Raw genomic sequence first — 26,943 nt, forward strand, 5'->3', positions numbered from 1 at the left:
TCCTACTGTGTGACCAGCACAGAAACTGAGTATGCATGATTCTCCTCTGTCAATGTGCTTCATGTTTATGCTGGTCAGAGAGACAAATGTAGGAACCAGAGCTAAAGAGTCCCTGCAGATCGCCACTGTTGAACAGCTCTAACCGTCAGACTATTTTCCTAATGTTTTGTTGAAATCTCCTTTCTTGTAATTTGAATTCATTGGTTTGGGTCCTGCCCTCTGGGACAGCAGAAAACAAGCTTGCTCCATCTTCCATGTGACAGCCCTTTAGATATTTGAAGACTGCTATCATATCACCACTCAGTCTCCTCTTCTCCAGGTTAAACACATCCAGCTCCCTCCACCGTTCCTCATAAGGCCTGACTTCCACTGTGGTGCCCAGAACTAGGCATAGTATTCTAGGTGTGGTCTGACTGAGGCAGAATAGAACAGAGCTATTACTTGCCTTGATCTGGGCACTTCTGGTGATGCAGCCTAGAACTGCATTCATTGTTTTTTTGCTGCTGCATCACACTGTTGACTCATCTGAGGCTTGTAGTCTACTAAGATCCCTAGATCTAGATCTTTTACTGGTGTCAACCCCCATCCTATATTTGTGCATCTGATTATTCCTGCCTGAGTGTATATCCTTATCTTTGTACCTACTGAAATTCATATTTTTTTTTTAGTTTTGGTCCCATTCTCCAATCTGCTAAGGTCATATTGAGTCCTGATTCTATCTTTTGAGGTATTAGCTGACCCTTCCAGTCTGGTGTCATCTGAAAATTTGATGAGTGCCTCCTCTATTCCTTCATCCAAGTCATTTATAAAGATGCTGAACAACACCAGGCCCAGGACAGAACCAGTGCAGCATCCCACTTGTCACTTTTTTTCAAGATGACAGGAAACCATTGGTGATCATACTAGATTAGGAACTAAAGATCTGGTAAGTGGAATAGAATCCAGCGAGTCATGTTGGAGAATATAATATATATTAGCAATCTTATGTTGATTTTTGCTTCTTCAGACTCCCAGTGCAATGGCTCCTGCTGTTTCTTGTTCCCATCCCTATTCCCCCCCCCCCCCCCCACGACTCTATACATCTACCATTGGAACATGTCAGATAAATTCTGAAAGTGCAATGTGTGGATGGGCCAATTGAACAATACAATACTGGGCTTTGCTAATACTTACATGACCATCTAAAGCCCACTTTTCATTCTTGAATTTGTTCATGAAGATCTCCACCGGCCCTGTAATCTGGTACACCTGGAGGAGCAGGTGGACATCTTCTCTTTTGTAAATACCTGTAAAGAGAATACAATGAGAAGGTTGGTCCTTCAAGAGCTTGTGGCTTCTCTTAGCAAAAAGAAAAGTTTGTGTAAGAGGGGGAGACGTATTCACACTTCCTCTTATCTCACTGTTTTTCCCTGGGGAAAATCACTCTTTAGTGCTCATTTGGAACAAACAACAATTTGGGTTCCTCCAGATTGCCGTTTCCTTTGATTTAACACTAAGGAGTGGGCTTTCCCTGGAAAAGGAGTGGGGCAAGGGGAAAACTGTTTGGACCCATGCTTTCTGGACAGAAGATGAGCCAAAGTGTGGACAAGCCCTGAGAGAGAGAGAATGAGAGTGACAGTGGTGGGTAATATCCCAGTGATGTTGGAGAAGAATACTTGCAAGCTCTTTCACACACTGGACTTGCACTCTTCAGTTGCACCATGCTAGAGTTAAGATGCATTTTTTTTTTCAGATGCTCCTGTCTTCAGGCAGCACTGAATTATTCAGGATGGTGAAATTCCTAAGAGCTCCAAAAAGCTCACTCCATACAAGGTGGATGGGTGATGAAACATCAGACAAAGATAAGTGCGAGTAAGTGTGCAGCGATGCATCTTGGGAGGCAAAAAAAAAGAAAAATCCTAATCATGAATAGAGTTTCAGTTGAAGCTGACCTCAGCTTGCCTCTTTGAACACTTGTTTTGCCTTGACTTTTGGTTAGATGCCTAGGCAGGGAGGACTAAGGATCACTGCAGTTCATGACCCTACACACCTTATTGCAAGGGTCCCAAGGAAACAGCAGTTTCTGGGTCCTCATTGGTCTGATGCAGGAATGAGAAACCTGTGGGCCCTCCAACTGGACTGCAGCTCCCATCAGCCACAGCCAGCATGGCCAATAGATAATGGGAGTTGAGTCCAGCAACATCTGGAAGACTGCAGGTTCCCTAGCCTTGGCCAAATGCTGCCCCTACCTACGCTTTTAGCCATAACCTGGCACCATTAATACACTATTAATTCGCTGCACTGTATACTGCAGGGTAGCCAATGTGGTGCTCTCCATGTTTTATTATACTGCAGCTCCCATCATCCACAGCCAGATGGCCAATGGTCAGGGATGATGTGAGTTGAACTACAACCAAATCTGCAGAGCACTGCATATTGTGCTACTTAAGTGAAGTATGGAATTTCTCCACTTCTTTATTACCCAACACGGATGGGCAACTGACTGCATCATCTGTGGCAAATGAGGATATACAGAAGCTGACTTACCAGACAGTTGCAGCTCCACACCACTGTGGTCTTTCAGGGTGGCATTGACTTTACTGGTGACTGGGTCAAAACTAGTGACAGAGAGCATAGTCAGCTGCTTCTTGCCCATGTACTCGTAAGAGCCTTTCCAAAAGGAGTTCTTTGCAAAGACGTCAGCGGGAACTAGGAACAATGCAAGGCAGAACATTTGCAACAAGATGGCAACAGTTAGCTAAAATTGCCTGACATTCAGTTTCATACTCATTGAAGCTGTCTTGGTGGCCTTTGAAGTTTCCATGGAACTGTGGTTTGGTGTGTGAATGCAGAGCACATTGCAACTAGGACAAGAGGAACCACTTAGTGGTACAGCACCTGCTTTGCATGCAGAAGGTTCCAAGGTCAATCTTTGACATCTCCAGGTAAGGCTAGGACATACCCCTGTATGAAATCCTCAAGTGTCTCTGCTGCTCAGTTTGGAAAATATTGAGTTAGGTGGACCAATGATCTGACAAATGCAGCTTCCTATGTTCTTAAGGATAATTTGAATAGCACCCCTAGGCCAGCCCTTCCCAGTGAAGTGAACTAAGTGAAGTGGGACCACAAGGATAGGCAAGCAGGACTTTCTAAAATGTTGGCAGCCTAGCAAAGGGTGGAGATGACACATCCATTCAGAGCTATATCTATGAGCACAAAGAAAGGGTTTTGTTCACCACTTGGGTTCAAGGTTGCTAGGAAATCTGCAGAGACATACCTTAGAGGAATTATTATAAGGCATATTGATATGGGGCAAATAGGACTCAAGCCTTAGGATACGGTTCAGGATAGCAGAAGGGATGGCTTACCCTTTAATTCTGCATTGCTCACTAAAGCTACCTGGTCCTCTTACATTGAGATCATTCAGTACACCGAGCACACAGACTTTATACTGGTGCTTACCACTTTTATGCACATATGGGGCAAAAAAAGCTTCATTTATATGTGAATTTATCTTCCTTTACTTTCAATTAAGAGCACTCATTCAAAGTATTTTAGTTGATTAATGGAATGAGTTTTGATCTATTAATCAGTTAATTATTTGATTCCACTTGCATAAATTTGCAAGCACTGATTCTGTTGGGGGGTGTGGGTGAGTGGAATGGTTTCTGTGCAGTTTGTTGTTTGAGATTATTTTCTAAATTTGGTACTAAGGTTTTAATAAAGGAAAGCAGTACCTGACACCTTGGGAAGAGGCAGGTCCCTTGCAGTGCCCACTGGTCTCCCACTGGGACGGATGTCCGCTATAAAGAAAGACAAACAAAGGTCAGTTCTCTAAGCAGTGCAACACACAGGTCTGCCATAACATGCGAGGATACAAGAGGACCTTTCTGAATAAAGGGGAACATTGTTGGGGTGGGAAGGAAACATCCCAGTGGTTTAGGGTTAGGTGAAAGACTACAGGGGCTTTCTTGGTAGAGGTCTATAAAATTGTTGTTGTAGGTTTTGGGGTCACAGTCTGGATGATACCTCTGGGTCCCTTACAGGCCTGTGATTCTGTAATCCAGTGAGGTCTAGAATCTATAAGAGGGAGCTTGCGGATTCCATCAAAGTAGTTCCTTTTTCAAGGTGGTCTTGACCAGTCTCATCAGCTAAGTTAGCTAAGAAGAGATGTTGCCATAGTGACAACTGAATATGCTTCCAGGATGGGATAGGCATGACCTCTGCACAGACCTTGTTGGGCATCAAGTCATCCTAGGAGTTAGTTTTTTGTTTGTGAGTTTTGGCTGGTGCTGGAAGCTGGAGACACAGAGGCCTATCTACTCTGTGCTGGACCCAAAGCTGTGACATGGGGCTTCCCTGGAAATCTAATGGGGAAGCAAGATCTGTTGAGGTATTAATGTTGTGAGCCCTTCTATCTTATGCTCAAGTTATATTTACGTGTATATGAAAGCATATATCCTACAGACACCACAGTCTTCACTGACCATCATTCCAAGAAAACTGAACCCTGGGAAAGCGGTGGAGCACCTAGAGTCTCTCACCTCTTGGCGACTGGGATGCAAACAACACTGAATGGGGAGAGACAAGATGGAGGATTTTCTTCCCCTGTGTATGACAGGCAATAGGAAGTTACTCTTTCTGCAGTGCATAATTCAATTATATCAGAAGACGTGGCCTTTCTTAAATGGCTTTTTTTTTTTAAAGGACTAGCCAAATCGACAGAGGAGAGATCAATTTATAGGAGGAGTAAGGAAGCTTTTTTGGACCATGGATGTCCATATCTTTTGAGGAACCTGCAGGTCAGGGGATGCATGGCCCAGCATTGGGTGGAGCCAGAGACAAGAATGGGTGGTGTAATGGGTCTGTGGGGGGGGGGGATAGAGTGAATGAATGAATGAATGGCCAGGATAGTGCAGGATGTAGATGCGATCTTGCAATCTCTCTCTCTCTCTCTCTCTCTCTCTCTCTCTCTCTCTCTCTCTCTCTCTCTGCCTGCAGGCAAAGGATAAATTTCAGCCTCATCACAGAATGCTTACCAAGGCAGATAGGGGGCTTCCCTGTCCAACTGCCATCCGCTTTACAGGTCCTGTGTTCCGATCCTCCGGTGAGGTAAAAGCCACTCTGGCAAGAGTAGATCAGGGTGTATCCGAGGGAGGGCAGGTCCAGAGCACCCACGTTGGCATGGGATGGGGTTTCTGGCTCCTTGCAAGTGTGAGCTAGAATTATACAAAAAGACTACCCTGAAAACTCAACACAATTTACACCTACATAAACTCTACACAGTTATGGAGATGGGCATTATTTCTAAGGAGCAGGAGTGCCCAGTAGGAGAGGCTGCAGGGCTGGATGGGGAGGTCCTGTGAGCTGCAAATGACCAACTGCTTAGAGCTCCCCCCTTGCAAAAAAATGATTTAGCTGCTCAAGCCAATCCTATTGAGATTAGTCGGGAAGAGGTGCTCATTGTAAGATGCCAGAGGTCTCTGGTAGTGGGATTCAGAAACTTATTTGTTTATTTTAATTATTTATATAACACTTAATGATGTCATTTCCGAGCAGGGTACAATAGCTTTACTCTTTGAACCACCATGGCAGCTTAGCAGGTGAGGGGGCAGCTGCACTTCAGCACCCCCAGTGTACATGGCCAGAGAGTGGTATTGCACCAAAAATCTTTGTGAGCTCTGGGGTTAAAGCTGCTGACTCTGGCCTACCGCCTCAGCCAGAGCAACATGTTGCTCAACCACAAAGTAAATAACACAGGGAAAAAACTTTGGCTTAAAACACACCCTCTGATTAATGCAACCTCTTAGAACTCACCCCTACTTCCTTTTGTGCCATGTTTCTAGACCAGATTTGTGCTTCAAAGCTCTGTGTTTGAGCACTGGTTTTTTTTTTTTGGCCCTAGTGCTTTCCACATAAAAACCCACACTTTATCTCTGAAAACAATTCCACGGAAAGCCCAAATTGCTGCTTGTTCTGATTCAGCATTAAAGAGCAGGTTTTCGCAGGGATAGCACCAGGAAGGAAGGAAGGAAGGAAGGAAGGAAGGAAGGAAGGAAGGAAGGAAGGAAGGTGCTTGGACATGGGACACATGGACATGTCCCTAGAAAGTGTGGGGCAAAAGGTAAGTGTGGATGAGCACTTAAACTAAGAATGGCCAGAGGGAAGTTTGTCTATCCCCCAGACTTTATTGCTTTATCAAAGCTTATCTGTTTGCCAGAGTGGAAGTGGAAGATGTCACAAGGGCAACAGTGTCTTAAGTTCCCCTTGCTATTGTGCTGCTTCTCTGAGCACTAGGCTCACTAACCATGAGAGGAAGATAAGGAGAAGGGCTGCAGAACTCAGTGGCAGAGCACATACATGCTTTGCATACTGTATAAAGGCTCCAAAGTTTGACCCCCAGCTTCTCCAGAAGTAGGGCTGTGAAAGACATCTGCCTGGGTTTACGGAGAGCAGTTGCCAGCCAGTGTAGACAGTTTACACTTGAATCTAAGCAAGGCAGTTTCCCATGAACGGCTTTCAGAATGCCAATCCCTGCTTAACCATTTTCTGGCCCATCTGCTTCCCAGCTGGACTCCCTACCTGGATGGAAGCCACTGGCTTCCAGACCACCAACCTGTACACTTTCCATGGGGCCATTATAAAATCTGAAGGCAGTCTAGGAGACTTGCCTCACCGCACACCCCAAACCCCAGGATTTTAGTGCAGGCTGCACCCCAAAAGCTGGCCAAGACATTTTGCTTCACATCAGGCTGCAAAACTCACGGATGCAATCAGGCTGCATTCCACTCCATGTCAGGTTTGGGAGACAAGCCCGTGTGGTGGAGCCCTGCAACAGGTATCCTTTGTGGCACTTGAAATAGACGATGCTCCCGATCTGTTGGGATGGAGAAACAGAGAAATGAGCGGTGGAAAGAAAAGGGGTTCACAGCCTGCCTGCTATTCCAAGCTGTGAGATGTGGCCCAGTAAACTTCAGGCGGCATCTTTAGGCAGCCCAGGCACTCTCACAGCCACCCTTCCCAGAATGATGCTTTGAGAGCCTCTCTGGGCTATTGAGGAGGTATATGTATTCCAAATAAATAATAATAATAATAATAATAATAATAATAATAATAATAATTGGTGCTTTTTAGAGTGCAGCAGGGACTCTACTGTTAAAGCTGGGGTGAAAGAAATAACCTAAGCAGGGGGAAAGTGGGCTAAAATGAAGAGGAGGTGTAGGGTGGGGGCGGTGGCAGCAGCACAATATCTTGTGCCAGCTCAGTTTATGAAAGGCCATGCATAACAGTAGCCAGAATGTTGGACTGCAGAGATGTGGATTCAAACCCCCAGTCAGCCGGGAAGTTCACTGGGTGACCTTGAGCCAGTCATTCTATCTCAGCCTTGGATTATGTGTCTAATGCATGCTGCTCTAAGTTCCTCTTGGATAAAGAGGTAATAATCAATAAACAGGTATATACACCAGGATGGTGCTCAGCACATGAAGGGAAAGGCAACAGAAATAGGAAGTTTCCCCCCCCTTTATTTATTTATTTTTTATTAAAGATTTTTAAAGGTAGTACAATGTCTCTCTCGAATTTTTCCATATAACATTTTTATAAGTCTGTGTTGGTGAGACATTAGAAAAGAAAGGGGGGAGGGGGGAAGAAGTGGGAGGTAGGTGGGGTGGGGTGACTATGTTTCTTTTTTACTTGATATGAGTGGGGTTTGGTGTCAGCATTGTTTATGTAGGTTCTCTGTTGTTTGCTTGTGCTCGTTTGGCGGTGAGAGAGGTCGGAGTTGGCTTGGGGTATGGTTGTTCGTTTGTGGTTGGCTGTGGTAATCTTTGGTTTCTTGTGTGAGTGGGGTTGGTGGGTATTTTGGGTCAGGTTAACCATATTGATTTGTATGCTGTCGGTAGATTTTTGTCATTGTCTTGTTGGGCTGTGTATGTTTTGAGAACCAGCGCCTGCATCCCACTGTCAAGGGAGGGGATTTCATTCTGAGCGACTAGGAGTCATTAGATGCAGGGGTTGGTTTAGCCCCTACCTCAGTTCAGGTGACCCGAGGAGCCCCACAGCATCAGATTAAAGGCCTATCTAGTACACAGCATCCCGTTCCCCCACAATGGACAACCAGCTGCCTCTGGAAAATCCACAAAGCAGAACGGGACCACAATTGCCCCGCCTCCCACTGTTGTTGACCACTGTGGGAAGCAGGATGCTTCATGAGGAAGGCCTTTCATTTGGATTCAGTAGGGTCTTCTTATGCAACACATTTGCACTTCAGTTCAATCAAAAGAATCATTCTGTGTCTGGGAAACGTTATGTGGAAGGGGGGAAGGGAGGAAGGAAGGGAGACTAGATTAGATGGATGGAAGGATCGAGAGATACTATGCATCAGGCAGATAAAGGAGTTCATTTAGAGAGAGGAGAGAATAAAATTAGATCAATAAAGAGGCAATAATAATTACCTGATAACCTTGGGAGTTGTTTTGCGTTCCATAAAGGGGCACACCAGGATCTATACATGTTGTGTGTGTTGAGTCTGATTAGAAGCAGACAGAAATGTGGTAAAAGATTGAAGAGCAAGGAAGAGTTAATGGCACTATTAATCTAGCATTATTTATCTCCATTTATCTTGCTTAATTCCAACAAGTGAGCTGTGGCAAAGGGATGGGTGAATCTGTCAATTTCAGTTTCTTTCAGCTTCTCATCCTTCTAGTTGTAAGTTCAGCTCTCCACATCAGTTTGCGATTTATTTAAAGAAGCCCTCATGAAAACCCACCAGCATTTTGGTGTGACTTTCTCCTACTATACACAATGTTGCCTAATGTATTGCATTTTTGCAAGCCATTTCCCCTAACAGAGTGCAATTTTATGCTATTTTCACTAATAATAAAATGCACATTAAATTCAGAGAAGCATGAGTCACGAAGGATAGTTATAATTTTGTTCAATGATGGTTATGGGAAGTGCAAAATAGGTAGATTCCCATTAAATCCAAACCAAACTGAATTTGGTTTGCCATCCCTCCCTATGGTTCTGATGAATGTTGCACTGGGAACGTCTGGGCTGACAGTTTTGCACTACAAGGCTCCATGAGCCCTCTCCCAATCTTGTGTGTCTGGATATTTAAAGTAGTAGCCTGAGACAGAGATCTTATCTCAGGTGTTGGCTGGGAAAGGGAGAGGACTGAAGATCCCATCAACTGCAGTTGGGGAAGCACACAAGGAGTCAAGTGTCTCATACCCTGGTCTAGCAACCATACCAATCAATCTCCCTCCCCTTCACTCTCTCTATATATACACACACCCATCCATCTGTATCTATATCTATATCTACACACACACACACACACACACACACACACACACACACACCTTCTAGACATTTTGTTGTCTATAATACTTTCAGCACTGACTGGCTCATAGCTTTCATTGATGAAATGCCCCACCAAAATGCCCTCTTACCTATGCAGCTTGGCTGTGTTCCGCTCCACGATCCATCAGATTGACAGAACCTCCTTGCTGATCCCACCAGCACCAGTGGTGGCAAACAAGAATACGAGACAGAGGAGCGATACGTGAAGCCCCGGTCTTCACGCCTCCCTTCAGCTGGGATTCCCGGGTCACCACAGAAAACCGCTGTAAAAGAGCAGTCAGGCTACCTTAACAAAGGCCACCAGTTCAGTAAGGTAAATGCTTCCCAACTCAAATGAATCCTCCGATTATAGGCACATCCCACGTAGAGCAGCAATTTTAAAGAAAAATCAGCCACCGGCATGAGGGGTAGGTGAGCATCATTCAGCACACTTCTGCCTTGTCACCAATTACAGTTTAATTAATTTTCTTCTACCCACCAGCTCCAAGCAGAAGGGTTGAGGGAAAGTGAAAGGTAAGCTTCCATTTTTCACCCCTGCTTTGGTTTACATTTACAATGTATCTTCAATTGTACAGTGGAAAGTCACCACGTGGCACCGCATTAAACAAGAAATCTTGTTTTGTTCTACAACAGGTGAGGGGAGGTGTGCAGAAGATGAGCTCCCCCCACCCTCAATCTTTTGATGGCCATTGTCCAGGGAGGGCAGGGGGAAGAAGGCACATTAATGCCAAGCTTTACCGTGGCAAGTTATTTTAAGAGAACCAAATGCAGCGGTGGTGTCGGCCGATGAAACTCTCTTTGCACAGAAACAATCAAAGCTTGTTCAATCACACACAGTTTGCGCTTGGAGAAGGATTTAGCATCTAGCAAGCCTTCAAACACTTCCTCAACATCAAGGGCCAAGTCTGCAAACAAAGCTTAGCTTCTCATTTTCTGTTTAAATGAAAGGCAGGTTTGAAAAGGGGTCAGCAAATGCCACCCAGCATTTCTCTCTGGTGCAAGAACGAAGAGGACGGGTTGTAAATTGTGGATTTGTTGACACCTTTGGATCGGCAGTTTGTGTGTTAAGTAGGACTTCACAAGTAGAGTGGGATGGGCTGAGGCTGGGCAACTTTAACCAAGGGAGTGCTTACAGGTCCCCCTGCTGCGCTGCAAGTGCTTGCACCCTCCCATTTCTCTCCTGCCTTGATTCCCTTTTGGGAAAGCAAGTAATCTTACCCCTTTGCCTGTGATAGACAGAGATATTTGGGAAATGGCATGAAGTCTCATTTGGTGATGGGCTCAAGTTACTTCAGTGGTCCTTCAGAGGCCTCTGAGTCTTGGCCTTAGCCCAAAGCAGGTAACGTCTGGAGTGAAATATGTCCTGCCCATTCCACTTCCACTTCCCCCCTACAGCACAGTTGAGATTGCATGCTTACGAAAACACTGTGGGAGTTCTCCATTCCATGATCCATTCCCTTCGCAGGTCAGAATTGCAGGCAGGGATAGCTGATATCCTTCCAGGCAGCTGTAGCTCACGCTTGATCCCCAGCTGAAATCTGACCCCACAACTTTTCCATTGGGGACAACCTGAGGAGGTTTGCAGATGATAGCTGGGCAGAGAGAACAAAAGGGTACATTCAGGGATGAGCAGAATCCAGTGGTTCAACTCCCCAACGTTTTGGCAGACAATGGAATGGATCCAGATTATCTCAGCATCCAGAATGAACAATGCCAGAGGTGGGAAAGTACACTAGGGGTCACATCCAGACTTCTGTCAGGCCCTTGGGACTCTCTCCCCAAACCATGGCTCCCCCCTCCCCTAGGGAACTGTTCCTGCTCCATGCCTTCTCTAGATACTTTTGGTTGGCTGGAAGGGCTGCAGTAATGTTCCTTGCTTGCCTAAATAGAGAAAGGGGTTCCATGCATTGAAACCTCAGAGTTTTGCATACTGGGATGCAGTCTATTGTACAGCAATCACATTCACTGCTCAGTTTACTTTTACCTTTGGCCTCAGCCATCATTGGCACACAGTCCCCAGAAATTTGTCCATGAGGAAAAAAGTAAGGGAGGCAAGCAGGCCCAATGAGGTTGAACTTAGTGCCTGGGGCAGGATCGTACTAGTGGTGGTGATCTTTCAGATAACATGACCCCAAACTGTTTGGAGCTTTAACCATCAAAACCAGCACTGCTTCATTTGGCTGCCCTCGCAGATAGGCATTCATTGGTTTAAAAGACAAGAGCAAAAACCCACCAGGTCTCTCTCCTCCAAAGGAAATTGACTTCACAAATGCCAGCCTGCCCTTTCTACTTGGGAAAGGGGATAGCCAAACAGTGCATGGATGCAAATGGCCCCCATTAACAAGGGGACAAGATGTCCCAATTAACAAGGGAACAAGATGCAACCAGCCATACAGTAAACTGGCCATCTGGAACACCTGTTGCATGGTAAAGTGGACTTCAACACACATGCACACCCAGTCAGAAACCCATGGAAGGAATACTAATATTCTCCTTGTCCTATTTACTATGTGCACAACCATGATAATTGCAACCTTGGCAAATGGTTGTCTGTATCAAGCACTGCAATCCAAATTTCTTTGGAAAATCTCAGATTATATTCCTAGACATACAATGCATCTAGAAAAACTAATCCTGAAGATGCTGAGCAAATAGGCCTTGCCTTTGCAGACAGGTTTTGTTCCATTCCATGTCCGGTCCTTGGTGCAGGTCAAAACAGAGGCTCTGTCTGTCTCCATCATGTAGCCGGGCATGCACAGAAACGTGACAGTCTTATTGTAGGTGAAGTCATTGCCCAACCGAATGCCATTGGTTGGCACTCCAGGATCCCCACAGTTAATAACTGGGTGGGAAGAAAAGCACATAAAGTGGTTACATTCTCAGAATGTCTCCAAAGCAAAGTTGCAAAGCTGGCCTCTGAATAATGAGAGATAATGAGCAAATCTTCACTTCAGTTCTAAATATAAACCTGTATTTTCTCCAGATTGCAGATTTGGGTGGGTGAAAGCAGAGAATGGTCATTTGCCTAATTCCTAAATGATGTGCTGGGTAAGGCTAAGCTAAAACGCCACACACACCTAAATAATTTGTGGCCCTATTCACAGACTGCAAAAATGAGAGGAAGCATTTTGCTGATTTTTGAGAGTCTATGTGATTTTTAGCACATGAAAATCACTGAAGCTCTCTCATGGTTCTGATTAGCTTGTGTCTGCCACACACACCCCACCGCGAAAAAAGTCTAATTGCAGGCAGTATTCTAGGAGGAAATTGTGGTTGCCAGGGGGAAAAGTGGCCATATTTTAGTGGCAGCTACCCCAAAAGTCCTTTAAAACGGGGGCACTTTGTATCTCTGTATGTGTGAAGGTTGCAGCCACCAGCCAACTAGATCTTCAAAGGAGCTGCAGTGACCACCCCTCCCAAAAAACCAAGAGAGAGGTGAGAGAGTTTCACCCCCATCCCCCCCATTTGAGTACATGCCGCCTGGGGCTGGTGGCATTCCAAAACATCTGAAGGGCACTAGGTTGGAGAGGGCTGATATATAAAAAGAAGGGACCAAATGGGAGTGGTGGATGCAAATAGACTGCAGAGCGGCTGTTCAATTGTTCATCATTAAGATTAAGAGCCTGATCTGGACTCTTCCAATGGCATCTGGCTAACTGGTGTTGAAAAAGAGGGAGGACTAGACAAGGTGGATGAAATTTTGGTCAGTGTATATATAATGCCTTACTGGATTGCTCCCGGCTGCTCTTGAGGTACTCACCTGTACACTCTGGGGTACTTCCAGTCCAGGTCCCATTGACCGTACAATGCCTGCTGAGGACCCCCGTGGAGTAGTAGCCATCCCGACACTTGTAAATGATGGAGCTTGAAAACACCAGGCCATCATTAAATGTCACTATTGCATTGCTGGGAGTCCCAGGGTTTCCACAAGATATAACTGCAATGAGTAAATAAGGGTCAGACAAGAAGTGTCAAAGGTTACTTATGAAAGCTACATTCCAGATGCATTTGGGTTGGCATATGTTGTTGACTTAGGACAAGGTTCCCTAAACTTGGGTCTCCAGTTGTTTTTGCATTACAATTCCCATAATCCTTTCATCCCTGACCACTGGTCCTGCTAGCTATTGACGATGGGAGTTGCAGTCCAAAAACAGGAAAAGAAACCACTTGGACCTGTGCCTGGAAAGCATGGTGCAAAATGAAGTCTGGATGAGTCCTGCATCTGCTCACAAGATGTGTAGGACCGAACAACTGTAAAAATGTATAGGAAAACACAAATAAATGAACAGCTGTGTACATTAAGAGAGAGTCTCCTTTATTTCCCAAAGGAATCAGGTTTCCCCTCTCCTTTATATATAGTAACTGTCCAGTTAAGTTTCCTCAACATGCCAACACCCTTTTCAAAAGAGCAAGAAGGTGACATAGCCAGTCCAGCCACATTTTGGTACCGAGAAGTTTGGCTTTAGAACTCCTGTTGAAGGTTCCAAATGCTGCTTCCTCCAGATCAGGTGACTTTTAAAGAATATGAGCTTCTACACAGGTGTTGTGGAAAATCTGACCTTCACCTCCTCAATTAAACATATGTATTAAAGACTATCAATCTAGAAGGCTCAGGAACATGAGGTGTGGCCTTCTACCGGATCCTTAGTCAGGATTTCTGATCCCACACGCTCCCCTTTATGTTTTCCTTGCTGCTGAAACAGCAATTGCTCCCTAACAAGACACTACAATGCATTTGCTGAAAGCCTGCTTTGGAACAAAATGCTGTTGAAAGCCTCCAGCGTCCTTTAAAGTCCTTGCTTGGAGCTGGCTATTTCACACGCTTTTAAAATTAAACAGTAACTTACATTTTGCTTGAAATGCAAAGCAAGACGTGCCAGCATGGGGGAGAGGGATGGCGACGACAACAGCAACACACTCGGGCAATGGAAATGTACCTTTGACGGTCATATCAGAATATGGAGCAGGAGGACATTTGCCAATTGAAAGAGAACACAGCGGCATTGATTTCAAAATGTGTTCAGCCTTTTGTGGCATTCAAGGGGCTTGATTTTGAACAAAAGTCTGCTTTGGAAATCCAGCCGGGGGTATGAATGTGCAAATCAACAATGAAAACAGCAGCAGCATTGATTGAAAACTATTTTTGTGAGATCCCGTGATGTCCATTTGTCCCCGTACCACTGGCCCAGTTGGTCCCATGCTCAGATGAAAGAAACTGGGAGAAGGATGGGGGACAGCTTTGGATGGCTGACTAAAAAGAAAAATGTCTATTTCCATGTTTAAAAATTGCTGGAAATTAAAGTTAAATGAAGCCTGACACTTGCGTACGGAAAATGGGTCTGGGATACAAGGCAGCCTCTGTTGCATAAAGCAGAGAAGATAATGCAGCAGACTTCTAACGCAGAGCGATTAATTAACTCGCTTCATTTCAAACCATTTGTGGCCTTTGAAATACTGATTGGGATCCCCCCCCCCCTTAAAAAAAGAAATCCTTTTTTTCCCTGTGAATTTTTATAATTATAGGGAAAAAAAGACTTCAAATTAATAATCCCACAAGAGAGTAAGTGCTGTTCCTTTCACTGCAAATGAACTAGACCAGGAGAAAGCTTATTCCTACGAAGTAAGCTGCCTTATGTTGAGTCAGGCATCGGTGCATCTTGCTCAACGTGGTCTACCAAGTCTGGCAGTAGCTCTACACAGGGTTTCAGGGAGGAGTCTCTCCCAGCTCTACCTGGAGATGCCATTGGGGATTGAGCCTGGGACCTTCTGCCTCATACCACTGAGCTATGGCCCCTTCCCTGTCCCTGCCATTTCACCATGACTTGGAGACAGAAGGTGTGGGGCAGCAGCAGATGTTGGTCTTGGGGAAGCTGCATCTCCCCAACAACTGCCCAAGGCCCAGTGCTAGGGAGAGCAATCCGTGTAACACCCTGAATATTTATTCATTTATTCATACCCCACCCACTCTGGGTGGCTCCCCACAGAATATTAAAATACAACGATTCATCAAATACTTAAAAGCTTCCCTAAACAGGGATGCCTTCAGATGTCTTCTAAAAGTCCGATAGTTGTTTATTTCTTTGACATCTGATGGGAGGGCGTTCCATAGGGCGGGGGCCACTACCGAAAAGGCCCTCTGCCTGGCTCCCTGTAACCTCACTTCTCGCAGTGAGGGAACCACCAGAAGGCCCTTGGAGCTGGACCTCAGTGTCTGGGCAGAACGATGGGGGTGGAGATGCTCCTTCAGGTATACTGGGCCGAGGCCGTTTAGGGTTGATGCCAGACTGCCACAAGTCTGGGGGTTTACAATGGAATCCTAACCATGTCTATGCAGAAGCAGGGATGGACGAGAAACCCAGTTTGGTCTGCAGATGAAGGTGAAACTACCTAACCCGAGCTCTGTGAAGCACTACGCAAGCCAAAACACAACCACCCTTCAAAATTCACACTACTCTGAATTTTGCAGTGCTGTTCCCAAGCCAAGTAATATGTACACAACTGTTTATAAACAGGGTAAAATGTGCATTGAAATACACTGTGTTAATGAAAATAGCATGCACTAATGCATTTTGTTACACAAAATCGGTTTGCCAAAATGTGTATATTAGGCTGAATAGCAACGGGCAATTTAGGCGTTATCTGGATGATTTGTGATCGCGCGCACACACAGCATTGAACCCAGAAGTAGCCCCAAAATGTCATAAAGATGTCATGAAAAAGGGGTGGAATGGGGGGGGGGGGCGGAACGGGACAGAGCAGGCTTAGGTGTGCTCTGCCAATGTGCATGTGGCTCTCGAATGTAACTCTCACACAAAACGGGGATAGCATGTAAATCATGCTAAAATGCTGGGTCTCTTTTTTCTGATGTTGGATCTGACTTCGACACTGTGGACAGGGCTTGCCCTCCACTGGACCTGAGGGCAGCCGGTACTTGATGCAGAAACTAGCTTCTTGGCAGGTGAGCCACTGTGGATTACTGGGAGGAAGAGAGGGAAGAGTGAGACACTGGGGAGGCTGGCGTGAGGCGGAGGCACCAGGGGAAGCCCATCTGCCACTCCTGCCAGTGCATTTGTACCATGCCAACCTCCCTGCCTTCTCTCCCTTCCCCCCCAAACCCGTTTCCAGCCCATAAAGAAATAGGTGCTGAAGAGGGAGGTCACAGACATTGTGGAGCTCTGAGTTGCTTAAAGCACATCAATCCCAGGAAAGTAAAGGCTGGTCTAGGAGGTTTTCTTTGGGGTTCCCTGCTAAGAGCATCCTTCTGTGATTCATGTTTGAACGTCAGCCCTTCAGATACCTTCTCCTTCCGCTCTCTTTGTCCTGAATACAAATCAGAAGAGCCCGTGAACTACATATCACTATGAATTACTTTCTGTCCCCTGATCGGTAAGCGCCTAACATTAAAGGATCCGCATTAGGGGCATAATATTCCTATTATTCATAAAGCTGTGATTAAAAAGTCTTGCCTGGGATCTGTATTCCTGCTTGCTTTTGAACTTGACAAGTTATTTATCCTGGGATTAATGTACCTAACTCCTCCCTAGCTCAAGCAATTTTTTTTTTTAAAAAAAGGAACATTTTTGATAGCATGGGGAGGAATCAAACCCTTCAGACCCCAGTATATTAATAAATGGGATACAGCGTCATTGGCTACATCAATTCAGAATAAATTTCCAACTCATTTGCAAAGTGCTCGGCTTTCTGATCAGCCGGGGAGACGCATGAGCTCGCTTGGGTCTTCTTGCGTGCCGTTTCCCTGCCTCTCTCCGGCTTTTGTGGCTTCTGCTGATTGATTTTTAAGTATTTCTATAACAGCATCTGCCTGAAAAGGTTGCCTGAGGTTTATCACACCAGATTACCTGGTTTTACTTCTTCTTTTCTACATGTAACAACAGTCGACACAAAATGATTTTAAAATAAAATAAAATAAAATAAAATAAGAATCTGCATATAAATGTTTAGTCTGGTGTGAGATGGCAGTGGGGAAATGCAAAACCCTTCTTTTGACTGAATTTCCTCCTGCCTGCCCAAACCAAGGAAAGAATTCATAGATTTCTAGAAATGTTATAAATGAATCAATGCAGCATTTTAAGGATGTAGGAAGAGCTTGAGGAATCAGGCCAGTGGCCCATTTAGTCCAGTATCCTCTTCGGTGCGCTGTGGCTTTATGACCTTTTGTGACCTTTCTGGAGGCCACATGGGGGGGGGGTTGGAATTGGGGGAGGCGAGCTGTGCTGCCCCCAATCCTTTCCCCACTGCAGCAACTAGGCTTAAACAGGATAACTGCATTTGTGGGAACGGACTTATTTTTCTAGTTGACGCCACAACTGCCAAATTGCCCCACCCCACACAGCAATTAGGTTTCAGAGGAAAAGGTCCTATTTTCACCTAATCTAAACCTAACTGGCATTTGGGTGGTGGGCTGGGGTGGAGGGAAGGGTAAAGAGAAGGGGGCAAAAAGATAAGGGTGGGGAGAGAGAAGGCAGAAAAGAAAGGGAATGGAAAAAAACATTTACTGTTCTAGGCTGCTGCCATGCCCTTGGTGGGTTTGATGAGACACAGAAGCCTCTAATGGAGTTGCTTTCCTCAACATTTTTTTTTAAATAACAATAATACAAAAATGTCCTGGAGGTGAACAAGGGTATGTAGTCTGTCCAAATAATTTGCTCCACCTGCAGCTCGCCCCCACATCCTCTGTGCTTGCAGTGCTCCATGTGGCCCATTCGCTGCACTGACCTTCGCATTCTGGCTGAGTCCCACTCCAAGAACCGTTGGCTTGGCAGATTCTCTGCAGTGAACCCCGGAGGGTGTAGCCTGGCTCGCAGCTGAACCAGACGGTACTCTCCACACTTAACTCGTTACCGCCATGCCGTATGCCGTGAGAAGGTATTCCTGGGTCGCCACACAGTCCCTCGAGGCTTCCTGGCAAGAGGAAAGCAAAAGTACTGTCATTCATTTCATTTCTCTTTCCATGCCTAGCTGATGCTGGAAAGCAGAAAGTCCTAGTATAAAGCTATCAGAGACCTCTTGGACCAGGCCAAGGCTCATCCAATCCAGCATCTTGTTATTACAATTAACAACCAGATGCTCATGAGCGGTCTGAAAGCTGTAGCGGGATTTGTCCCACTTGTTATTCTCAGAAACTGGTATTCAGAGGTAGAACATAGTCTATCAATGGGTCACCCCTCTTAACTTCAGCAGGCATTGCCCACAAACATTCAAGCCCACTTTTGCAGCTGTGAGGGCTAGAAATCTGAACAGTAATAATATCAATAATAATATCGAACAAGTGTGGAAGCCGGTATTCTGAGAGAGCTGAATTCTGTGCCCAAAACTGCATTTTGCAAAGTTGCTTCTGAGTTTGTAGGGTTGTAAGAAGGTGATTTCCATTTCAGCCTGTCTTCATCCCCATTCCACATTGTTTCCATTCTGCCACAGTTTGGTTTCTTCAACATACTGTGTAATTCATACTGTTGCCTGCTATTTAATGTAATTTATGTTATGATTTATTGAAGCTATTAATTTATACGATTTTTTAACATCATTACATTAATTTCAATGTAAATTAAACATCAAAACAATGCAAAAAAGCCATTAATTACATATCAATTGTGGGCTTTTTTTAAAAAAGGGTTGTGAGTGAATACTGATTTCTGTTCCAGACCAGCAACAAAAACACAAATAGTGGAAAATTCCACTTCTGTTTCTGATAGAATTCTCTGATAGTCTTCTATGCTCACATGGTACATACACAAGTATGGAAATGACACACCAATGGTTGAATCATCGTGTAAGAACACCCTTGGGTAGCTCTGAGTACAATCCCAGCCAGATGTACACAGCAACAGCTGTTGCTGTTTGGGTATTTTTTCATTCGGTTTGCCAGCTCTGGTCTCCTCAAACTGAAAATGACAAGATGCTTCAAAGCTACCTGTTGTCCTCACTGACTCAGAGCTGCTGTCTTTTTTGGGAATCCAGTGAGGAAAAAAGACATACCACTGAGCCAGCGAGTCATTTGCTCGCAGAGTACAGAGGTATGCAAGGAGGCCAAGGAGGCCACCTTGCGGGAATGCCTTGAGAGATGGAGATGTGCCTGTTCAGTTTGTGCTATGGCAACCATCTGTTCTTGGCTCTTTCTACCAACTAGCTTTACAAACACAGAAGTCAGCAAACCAGGAACAGTGCGCTTCTCATGTGAAAGCCACCGTCCCTTTCAAGGCCTGAACAGGGATCTTCTGAAGGCACAGCTCTGTGACTGGGCTACAAGCCCCTCCTTAGCAGCTTAGCACAGTCCGTGTCTCATGTAAACACCTAATGGGAACTTTTAAAATCTTTTGTAAGATGACTTGTTTGCAAACAAGTAATAAAGGCATCCTCTGGTGTGGGAGCTCACAGAATCAGAAAGTGATCTGAAGGCCCACAACTCCCCAAGCTGTGCTGTGAGGCTAGGCCTTTCACTTGCCGTTGCCAGAATAAAGATCACAGTGAGCCACAAGCAGGAAGGTTTTTCATTTCCTTTTCTCTTTTTACACAAGCTGCATCTAAATCAGACTTGGCAAACCTGTGCATGTTGCTGCCTAAGGCTGGGGCTGACGGGAGTGCTACAAGCTCCCAACCCATGACCCATACAAGTCCCTCCTGGAAGCTCTCGTTTTCTGGGACGCATCTGAATAATCCTCCCTAGTCCCTGTTGTAACTAATCTGTATGTATGTGTAATTGCACTAACAATATATTCTACAACATGACTCCATTTACTCCCCCCCCCCATTTCTCTGGGCTGACTAGGGCTGACGCAAGTTGTGGTCCAAAACAACTGCAGGGCACTAGGTTGGGGAAAGATCTAATGGAATGAACATCTTCCCTTTCATCACAATCGTCTTCACTGCATGGACATCCTACAACATGTTTACCAGATGCTGGGGTGACAATGCCATGTTCTTTGTACACTGCTTACAAGCTCCCCAGAGGCACCGGAAACCAAGCCCCAGAAGGCCCATCTGAACTCATGGCTCCTGTAGGGTCCTCGGTTAGTTGCTCATGAGTAAGCAGTCAAAACTCTGAGTTTTCCTTTAGTAGTTTTATTGTGCAAACTATGTACAGTGCAGAGCTGATAAGTTCATGTCTGTATCAAGCTCCGGCAGAATCCGGGAATGGGCCCTTCCATTTCTGACCCCAACAAAAGAGTTTTCGTATACAAAAACCCCACCTTCCGTCCCACCCTTCGACGCTTTTGGGGCGACGGAAATTGCGTGCCTCCTTCATTGCCCCTTGGGCTAGGGGAGTGCAGGGTCTCTCTGGCATCCTCAGAGCCTCGACCCTCCATCCCCCGAGACCCATGCCCCTCCCCGCTGGAAGCCTCACTGCTCCCTCCGCTGCCAGAGGAGGTGCTGCTGGTCAGATGGGGCCGGGGCTCTCTTTAGCATCCCGAGAGCCCTTCCACCACCTTGCGCTGCGCCGGCGACAGTTCCCTGACATCTCCCCTCCTTGTTTAGATGGACCTCTGAGTACTAGATAGGCCAAGGGCAGCATGTTGCTTCTATGAGCTGGCAGGCCACTGTGGGAAATAGAACGCAGGGCTAGGTGAAGCACAGGTCTGAGCCAAAGAGTGATTATTTTGCTCTCACATTTGGCAAATAGCTCAGCCCACTTTCCAAAGGTCTACTGCTCCTTGGGATGACCCTGCCCATTTCCCCTTGCTGCTGTTTCCACTTTGAACTGCCTCCCACAACACCTCTGTGCAACAACCTCATTTTTTCCCCCAGATGGCAGATGGATCATTTTTTCTTCTGTCAACTTCCAATTTCAAAGCCATCCATCTATTTGTCTACAACCATCCCAATTATTATTTTCTAAAGGCCAACTTGGATAAAAAAGCAGGATGGAAATAAACAACTGCAGTTGGTGACCTTGCGATTTAAGGAGACAATAAATAAAACCATGATTAGCATCAACTGTGCCATGCAGCTAAGTCTTCCCACCTGAGCAGTGAGGGAGAGACCCACTCCAGCGCCCATCAAGCTGACACATACGGGTGGAATTGCCAATCAAGCTTCTCCTTTCTAGGCAACTGTAACGCACCACAGAGCCAACTGTGTAGACTTCACCCAAGATCTGGGCATGGGGCGGGGATCCAGGATGGCCACAGGAGACCACTGAAACAAGGCGGGAAGGGGACAAGAAGGTTTTGAGCAGACACAGCATTAGCCTTCCAGCACATTCAAAGGGCACAAACCAGAAAGCCACAGCATCAATAGTGTTGGCAGTTTTGGTCCTAACCCCAAAGTAGTCAATTGACAGAACCATTTCTCATAAGGTAAGCCCAACCTGGGCTGACATTTCCAGAGGATTTCAATTTGTGTTTCAATGGGAAATGCAGCTCATGCCTCCCTCAACATCACCCAACACATCTTCCTAAAATGGATTGAAAACATAGAAGCATAGAATTGTAGCGTTGGAAGGGACCCAATGGATCATCTAGTTCAACCCAGTGGAAACAGGTTAGGTTATTCAGAAGTCCATGCAGGCCACTTAAAAGGCCGTGCCAACACCCTAAAGTTCAGTGAATATGGGAATTAAAACTGATTTGACCATAGTTCAATATACAAAGTAAGAAAAAGACGTGATGGTGTTACTAGTCCTTAAAGCCATGAGCTCAAACTGAAGGTGATATATCTGCTGGTGGGCTGTGCCATTTTAGACTGCAGGTGTGTGTTTGTGTGTGTAATGTATGGATACATATTCCCTACATATGCAAAACTAGCACACCAAGAAGGCTAGCCTAGACCTTCCTCTTGATGAATTGTTTCCATATCTGAAGGGATGATTTTATGCATAGAAGTATTCAAACACCAACATAAAATGGCACAGTCCATCAAGAAATAATTCATACCCAGCTTTGGCTTGTATTTTCAGCTCTAGGGGTTGAATGACACTGCAATTATTTTATTTTTTTAAAAAATGTGGGGTATTCAGCTCAAATGGGCTGACACATAGAATATGCCTGGAAAGAATATGTCTTGGGGGGGGGGGTTCAGCTTGTCCTGTCTTAGCTCTCAGACACAGCTGGCTCCAAGTTTGAGGGGGAATTCCTCACCATGCTGGGAAATTAAAATGGTAGCTCACAGACCTAGCTGCACAGCATGGAGGGTCCACATCAGATGTGAACTCTGGTGGGTCCTGCTGGGGCAGTTGGTCCCTGGCAGCTGTTCCAGGTTGCCAGGTGTTAATGCCATGACTACCCTTCAGCCTAGTCTATGCCAGTGGCAACACCAGTACAAGCACCAGAAGCTATTGGGCAAAGGAAGGCAAAATGCACTGTGGGGGGAGGGGGAGGGAATAGATTTTTATTTCTAAAAGAGAAATAATGGTATATTTCACATTAGCACTCCCATCCTAAACATACTTTCTCTGAAGAAAATCCTATTGATTTTGACGGAGTTAAACTACAAGTAAGGGTGCTTAGGGTTGCAGCTTTATTTTAATCTCCAGTTTATGATTCCCTTAGAGTTCGTACATTGGATTTCTGTATGTATGAACAAAAGATTAGAATAACTCCTTTTAAAGAAATGTAACATTTTAATCCTAACAATTTAAAATTGTATTTTTTAAGTGTTAGATTACAACTACTTAGTTTATTGTTGAGATAATTATTAATTAAACTTTCTCTGTTAAGCAGATTCATGAACTTTTCTAATTAGAATTTCCTTCTATTGTCTGTCCCTTAGTCTCATGTATTATATGTTAGTGATAAAACAATTTAAAATAGTTTGAATATGAAAAGTAACCACAGGGATTCAGCAGCTGGTAAGCTACTTGTCCGGGATGGTATTTGGCACCCTCCCCTTGACCTATAATTTGAAATAGTGCAGTCAAAACTAACATCTCATTCTGGTTTAGGGAAAGCAATATGGAAATGGGGGCACCATCAGGCAGCTGAAGCCTAAGGCCTGCTTTAATGCCCCAACAAGGAAGAGATTTGGGTCTATCTCTCATCAGTCCTGGGCTAGGTGCAAGCCTGCTTCCTTTTGGTCTGGTCCCAAACCTTCCAATCACCAACACAACATGTCAACTTACGTGCCTTGCATGCAGAAGGTCTCAGGTTCAATCCCCAATATCTCTAGGTAAGGTTGAGAAAGCCTGAGTCCCTGGAGAGCTGCTGCCTTTCCGTGTTGACAATACTGAGCTAGATGAACCAATTCTGACTCAGTATAAATCAGCTCCCTATGTTCGAACGTGATTGCTTATTCCGTTTGATTGTGCGAACTGATTTACGCTTGTCCAGTTAGGTTGCTGTTCTTGAAGAAATTAACATAGGCAGGTCCCAAGTGTTGCCTAGTCTAAAACTGCTTTTAAAAAGCCGTGCAGCATCACCATATTACACCAGCAATTAGTGGGTGGGAGGCTGGCTATTGATAAACACCCTAACTTCTACAAGAGCCATTAAATCTGTTCTCAAGTTGAAGGGTTCTTAACATGAAAGGAATGTTAGCCATGGAAGCCTCCCCCATCCCCTCTCCCATTTTCGATGGGTTCTAAAAATGCTATTGGCAACATCCAGATGGAATATGCAAAATGTACTTTTTAATAACAAATAAAAGACTGAACTAATGTGTTTGCCTACACGAGCATTTTTGGTTTTGTCTTTTAAGACCCTGGCACTGAGCTGTGAGTGAGACCGTGCCAAGATTTCCAGACCGATGCTCTGAGAGCCAACGCAAGAAATCATGCTGTAGCAAATAATTTAATAACTGATCCTCCAGGAATTACATCTAAGCTAAAAAACCTGCTTCAGCGACAGCACTTCTAAGGATTAGCAACTTACAATGTGCCAGATTTCACAAATGCATAATTCACCTTCCTGAGCAGGGTCTTTTAAAACTAGAAATTGCTGGAATGTAGCAATAATCTCTCCCTTCCCACAAAAATTAGATATATTAACTCTGTTTGAAATGCCTTATATAAACATGTGAATGCCAGCCATTAACTGATGCTGTTGGAACCAACTGGTTTTAAACAGGAATTTTGCCTTACTTGTACATTTTTTTTTTGCTCTTCCTAGTAGGTGTGAGGCCAGTCACTACAAATGCCTCTGCCCATGACCGTAGACAGGGTCTTCTTCCAAGTAAGCCTTAGTCTAAAGGCATGCTGAAACCATGCCTGAGCAATGGAAACCTGAAATATTCACCAGCCTAATAGATGAGTAGAGGAAGCCAAACCCCAGGGGTATGGATGGATGAGGTGGTGTTCCTCTGTTCAGATCTGTCTGGCTATGTGAATTTTCTGATAACCTGGTTGTTTTAGATGTTTTAATTTTGTATGGATAAATGTATTTTTTCTGACTGCCGGTCAAATAAAGAATGATGATGATGATGATAACCTGGTGGGCAAGAGATTTACCTGACGCTCCTGTCAATAACTCTGACATAGAGAAAGCACACTGAAGCCTAAACCCCACCCCCCCCCCAAAAAATGCAGCAATATCTAGGGCTATTATCGTTTGTTTGCTTTTTTGGGGAAATCTCTCTTACTAGAGATAAATTTGTACCCTGTACAAAAAAATGAATCTTAGCACTTCAGGATCTCATTGCCAAGATTGTGAGACAGAAGCATGACCTGCCACTGATAAGTTACAAGCAGATTAAAATACAATGTTGCCTCTTTATGTATGGAAATTGATGGTATCCTGCACTTGGCTACCACTAAAAAAAAGCAGCAAATCACATTATACAACTGCTTAAGGCGACTGGGACTGGCAATGGGTAGATTTGAAAATTAATTACCAATGCTTCATTTCAAGTGCTACCTTTTCAACTGATACACTCAAAAAGGCTAAATAATTTCATCAAGCCCATTTACAAAGAGCACAATACAAGTCTGGGGGGAAATGGCAGATTAAATTGGCATGGATTATTTCTCCGGTAATTCTGATAGCATACCACCTGCTCTTTTCTCCATCAAGTAGAGAAGCACAATTTAAGAACTGGAAAGTCTAAGGTCTCTACCCTTTACAGGGAACCAGGCAGAGGGCCTTCTCGGTAGTGGTGCCCGCCCTGTGGAACGCCCTCCCATCAGAGGTCAAGGGAACAAACAACTACCAGACATTCAGAAAATACCTGAAGGCAGCCCTGTTTAGGGAAGTTTTTAAACTGTGATATTTTAAATGTATTTTAATATTTGATGGAAGCCGCCCAGAGTGGCTGTGGAGACCCAGCCAGATGGGCGGGGTACAAATAATATTTATTTATTTATTTATTATTATTATTACAGGATTTCTACTCTGCTACTCAACCACTAACAATTAAAGCTACTCTTTAATAACAATTGGACAAATTGGTTGCTCCTTAATCCAATTTGTAGGGGTCATTGTTGGTTTGTTTGTTTTTTACATGTGATTATGTAAAAGTGCAAGCACTGAGACCATTAACACAGTTTGAGTGCTTAAAAACTGAAATGAGTGAATAAAGTTTAGTTACTGCAATTCTACTCTGTAGTATTAAAAGCAACATATGGTTCCATGGAATCATTACAGAAAGTATGGGTGTCAGATGTAGGTAAAACAATTCGGATTCAAGACTAGAATAAAATAGGGGAACCTCACCCATTAAAAATTGGATCCAGCTTTATTAGAGGACACATGCTGAAGTTACTCTGATGGTGGTCTTGCCCACCATTTTGCCCCTGTGGTGGGACTGTGATCTGGTAAAACAGTTTTGGGCTCGAGTTCACATTGAAATGTGTACAATTTCTGTGGAATGGATTATAGGTTGCTCTCAACTGATGGTATTAAATAGATTTGATGATGAAAATGCTAGCACATTATGAAATGAATTTATGACTTATATGATATTAGCAGCTCACCTTATTTTCACAACCCAGTGGAAAATGGCTTAGGGTCTCATATTGGACAGATGGGAGGAAAATCACTCATAATCTGAAATTTAGGCAGGGACCCGAATCTCTAAATTCTTTTGACATGACATTCTTTCAAATCCTACACAGCATGTGCCACCTTCTCTCAACAATAACCTCTACAAGTTTGGGATGTTTGATACCTATAGCTGACTGCCATATGCTGTCTCCGTACCTTTTCTTTCAGAAAACACCCAAGCTTGGAACAAGGCACAGGTTACTGTTTTCTCCTTCCCCCCTTTCCCTGTATGTTTTTCTTTTATTTACTGTTGCCTACTTGCTGCTATTTTCTGTTAAAAATAGAATAAAGGTTCCTTAAAAAACCAATGCTGTGACATTTTCTTATAGGTCCTACTAGAATTCCCAACAATTTCTTTGGAGGTGTAACCTCAGCAGCAGAAGGCTCCCCGCTTGAGAAATGGGGAGAATATCAGTATATTAAAAATGAGTCCCTTCCAAGTGATTATTTCTCTCTTCCACAACACCATCTTCTTCTGGGTTCTTCATTCGCTGTAATAGCAATGGAGCTATAACGATGGGAGTGGAATCTCCCTAGCAAGTCTCTGAAGGCCTAGTCTACACAGCCTTCCATCTCTCAGCTTTTCTAAGCCAGCAACCTTAAGCCTGAGGGCAGAGCCCCCCCCCTCTGTCTCTATCTATCAATCCCAATCTAATCTAATCTAATCTCTCGA

At 44.6% G+C, this 26,943-nt stretch overlaps 1 protein-coding gene across 1 annotated transcript in view; it reads right to left on the reverse strand.

Moving 5' to 3' along the window:
* CSMD2 (CUB and Sushi multiple domains 2) overlaps window positions 1-26,943 on the reverse strand; it is a 512,122-nt gene that overhangs the window by 9,172 nt on the left and 476,007 nt on the right. Inside the window, 12 exon segments of the mRNA XM_033157666.1 lie at window positions 1,174-1,286; window positions 2,527-2,688; window positions 3,717-3,782; window positions 5,019-5,198; window positions 6,745-6,856; window positions 8,433-8,506; window positions 9,432-9,605; window positions 10,761-10,934; window positions 12,005-12,184; window positions 13,103-13,279; window positions 18,079-18,264; window positions 21,322-21,495. Coding sequence (XP_033013557.1) covers window positions 1,174-1,286; window positions 2,527-2,688; window positions 3,717-3,782; window positions 5,019-5,198; window positions 6,745-6,856; window positions 8,433-8,506; window positions 9,432-9,605; window positions 10,761-10,934; window positions 12,005-12,184; window positions 13,103-13,279; window positions 18,079-18,264; window positions 21,322-21,495 — 1,772 coding nt within the window.

Source organism: Lacerta agilis, chromosome 8 (genome assembly GCF_009819535.1).
Source record: "Lacerta agilis isolate rLacAgi1 chromosome 8, rLacAgi1.pri, whole genome shotgun sequence".
In the NCBI taxonomy this organism is placed as follows: Eukaryota; Metazoa; Chordata; class Lepidosauria; order Squamata; family Lacertidae; genus Lacerta; species Lacerta agilis.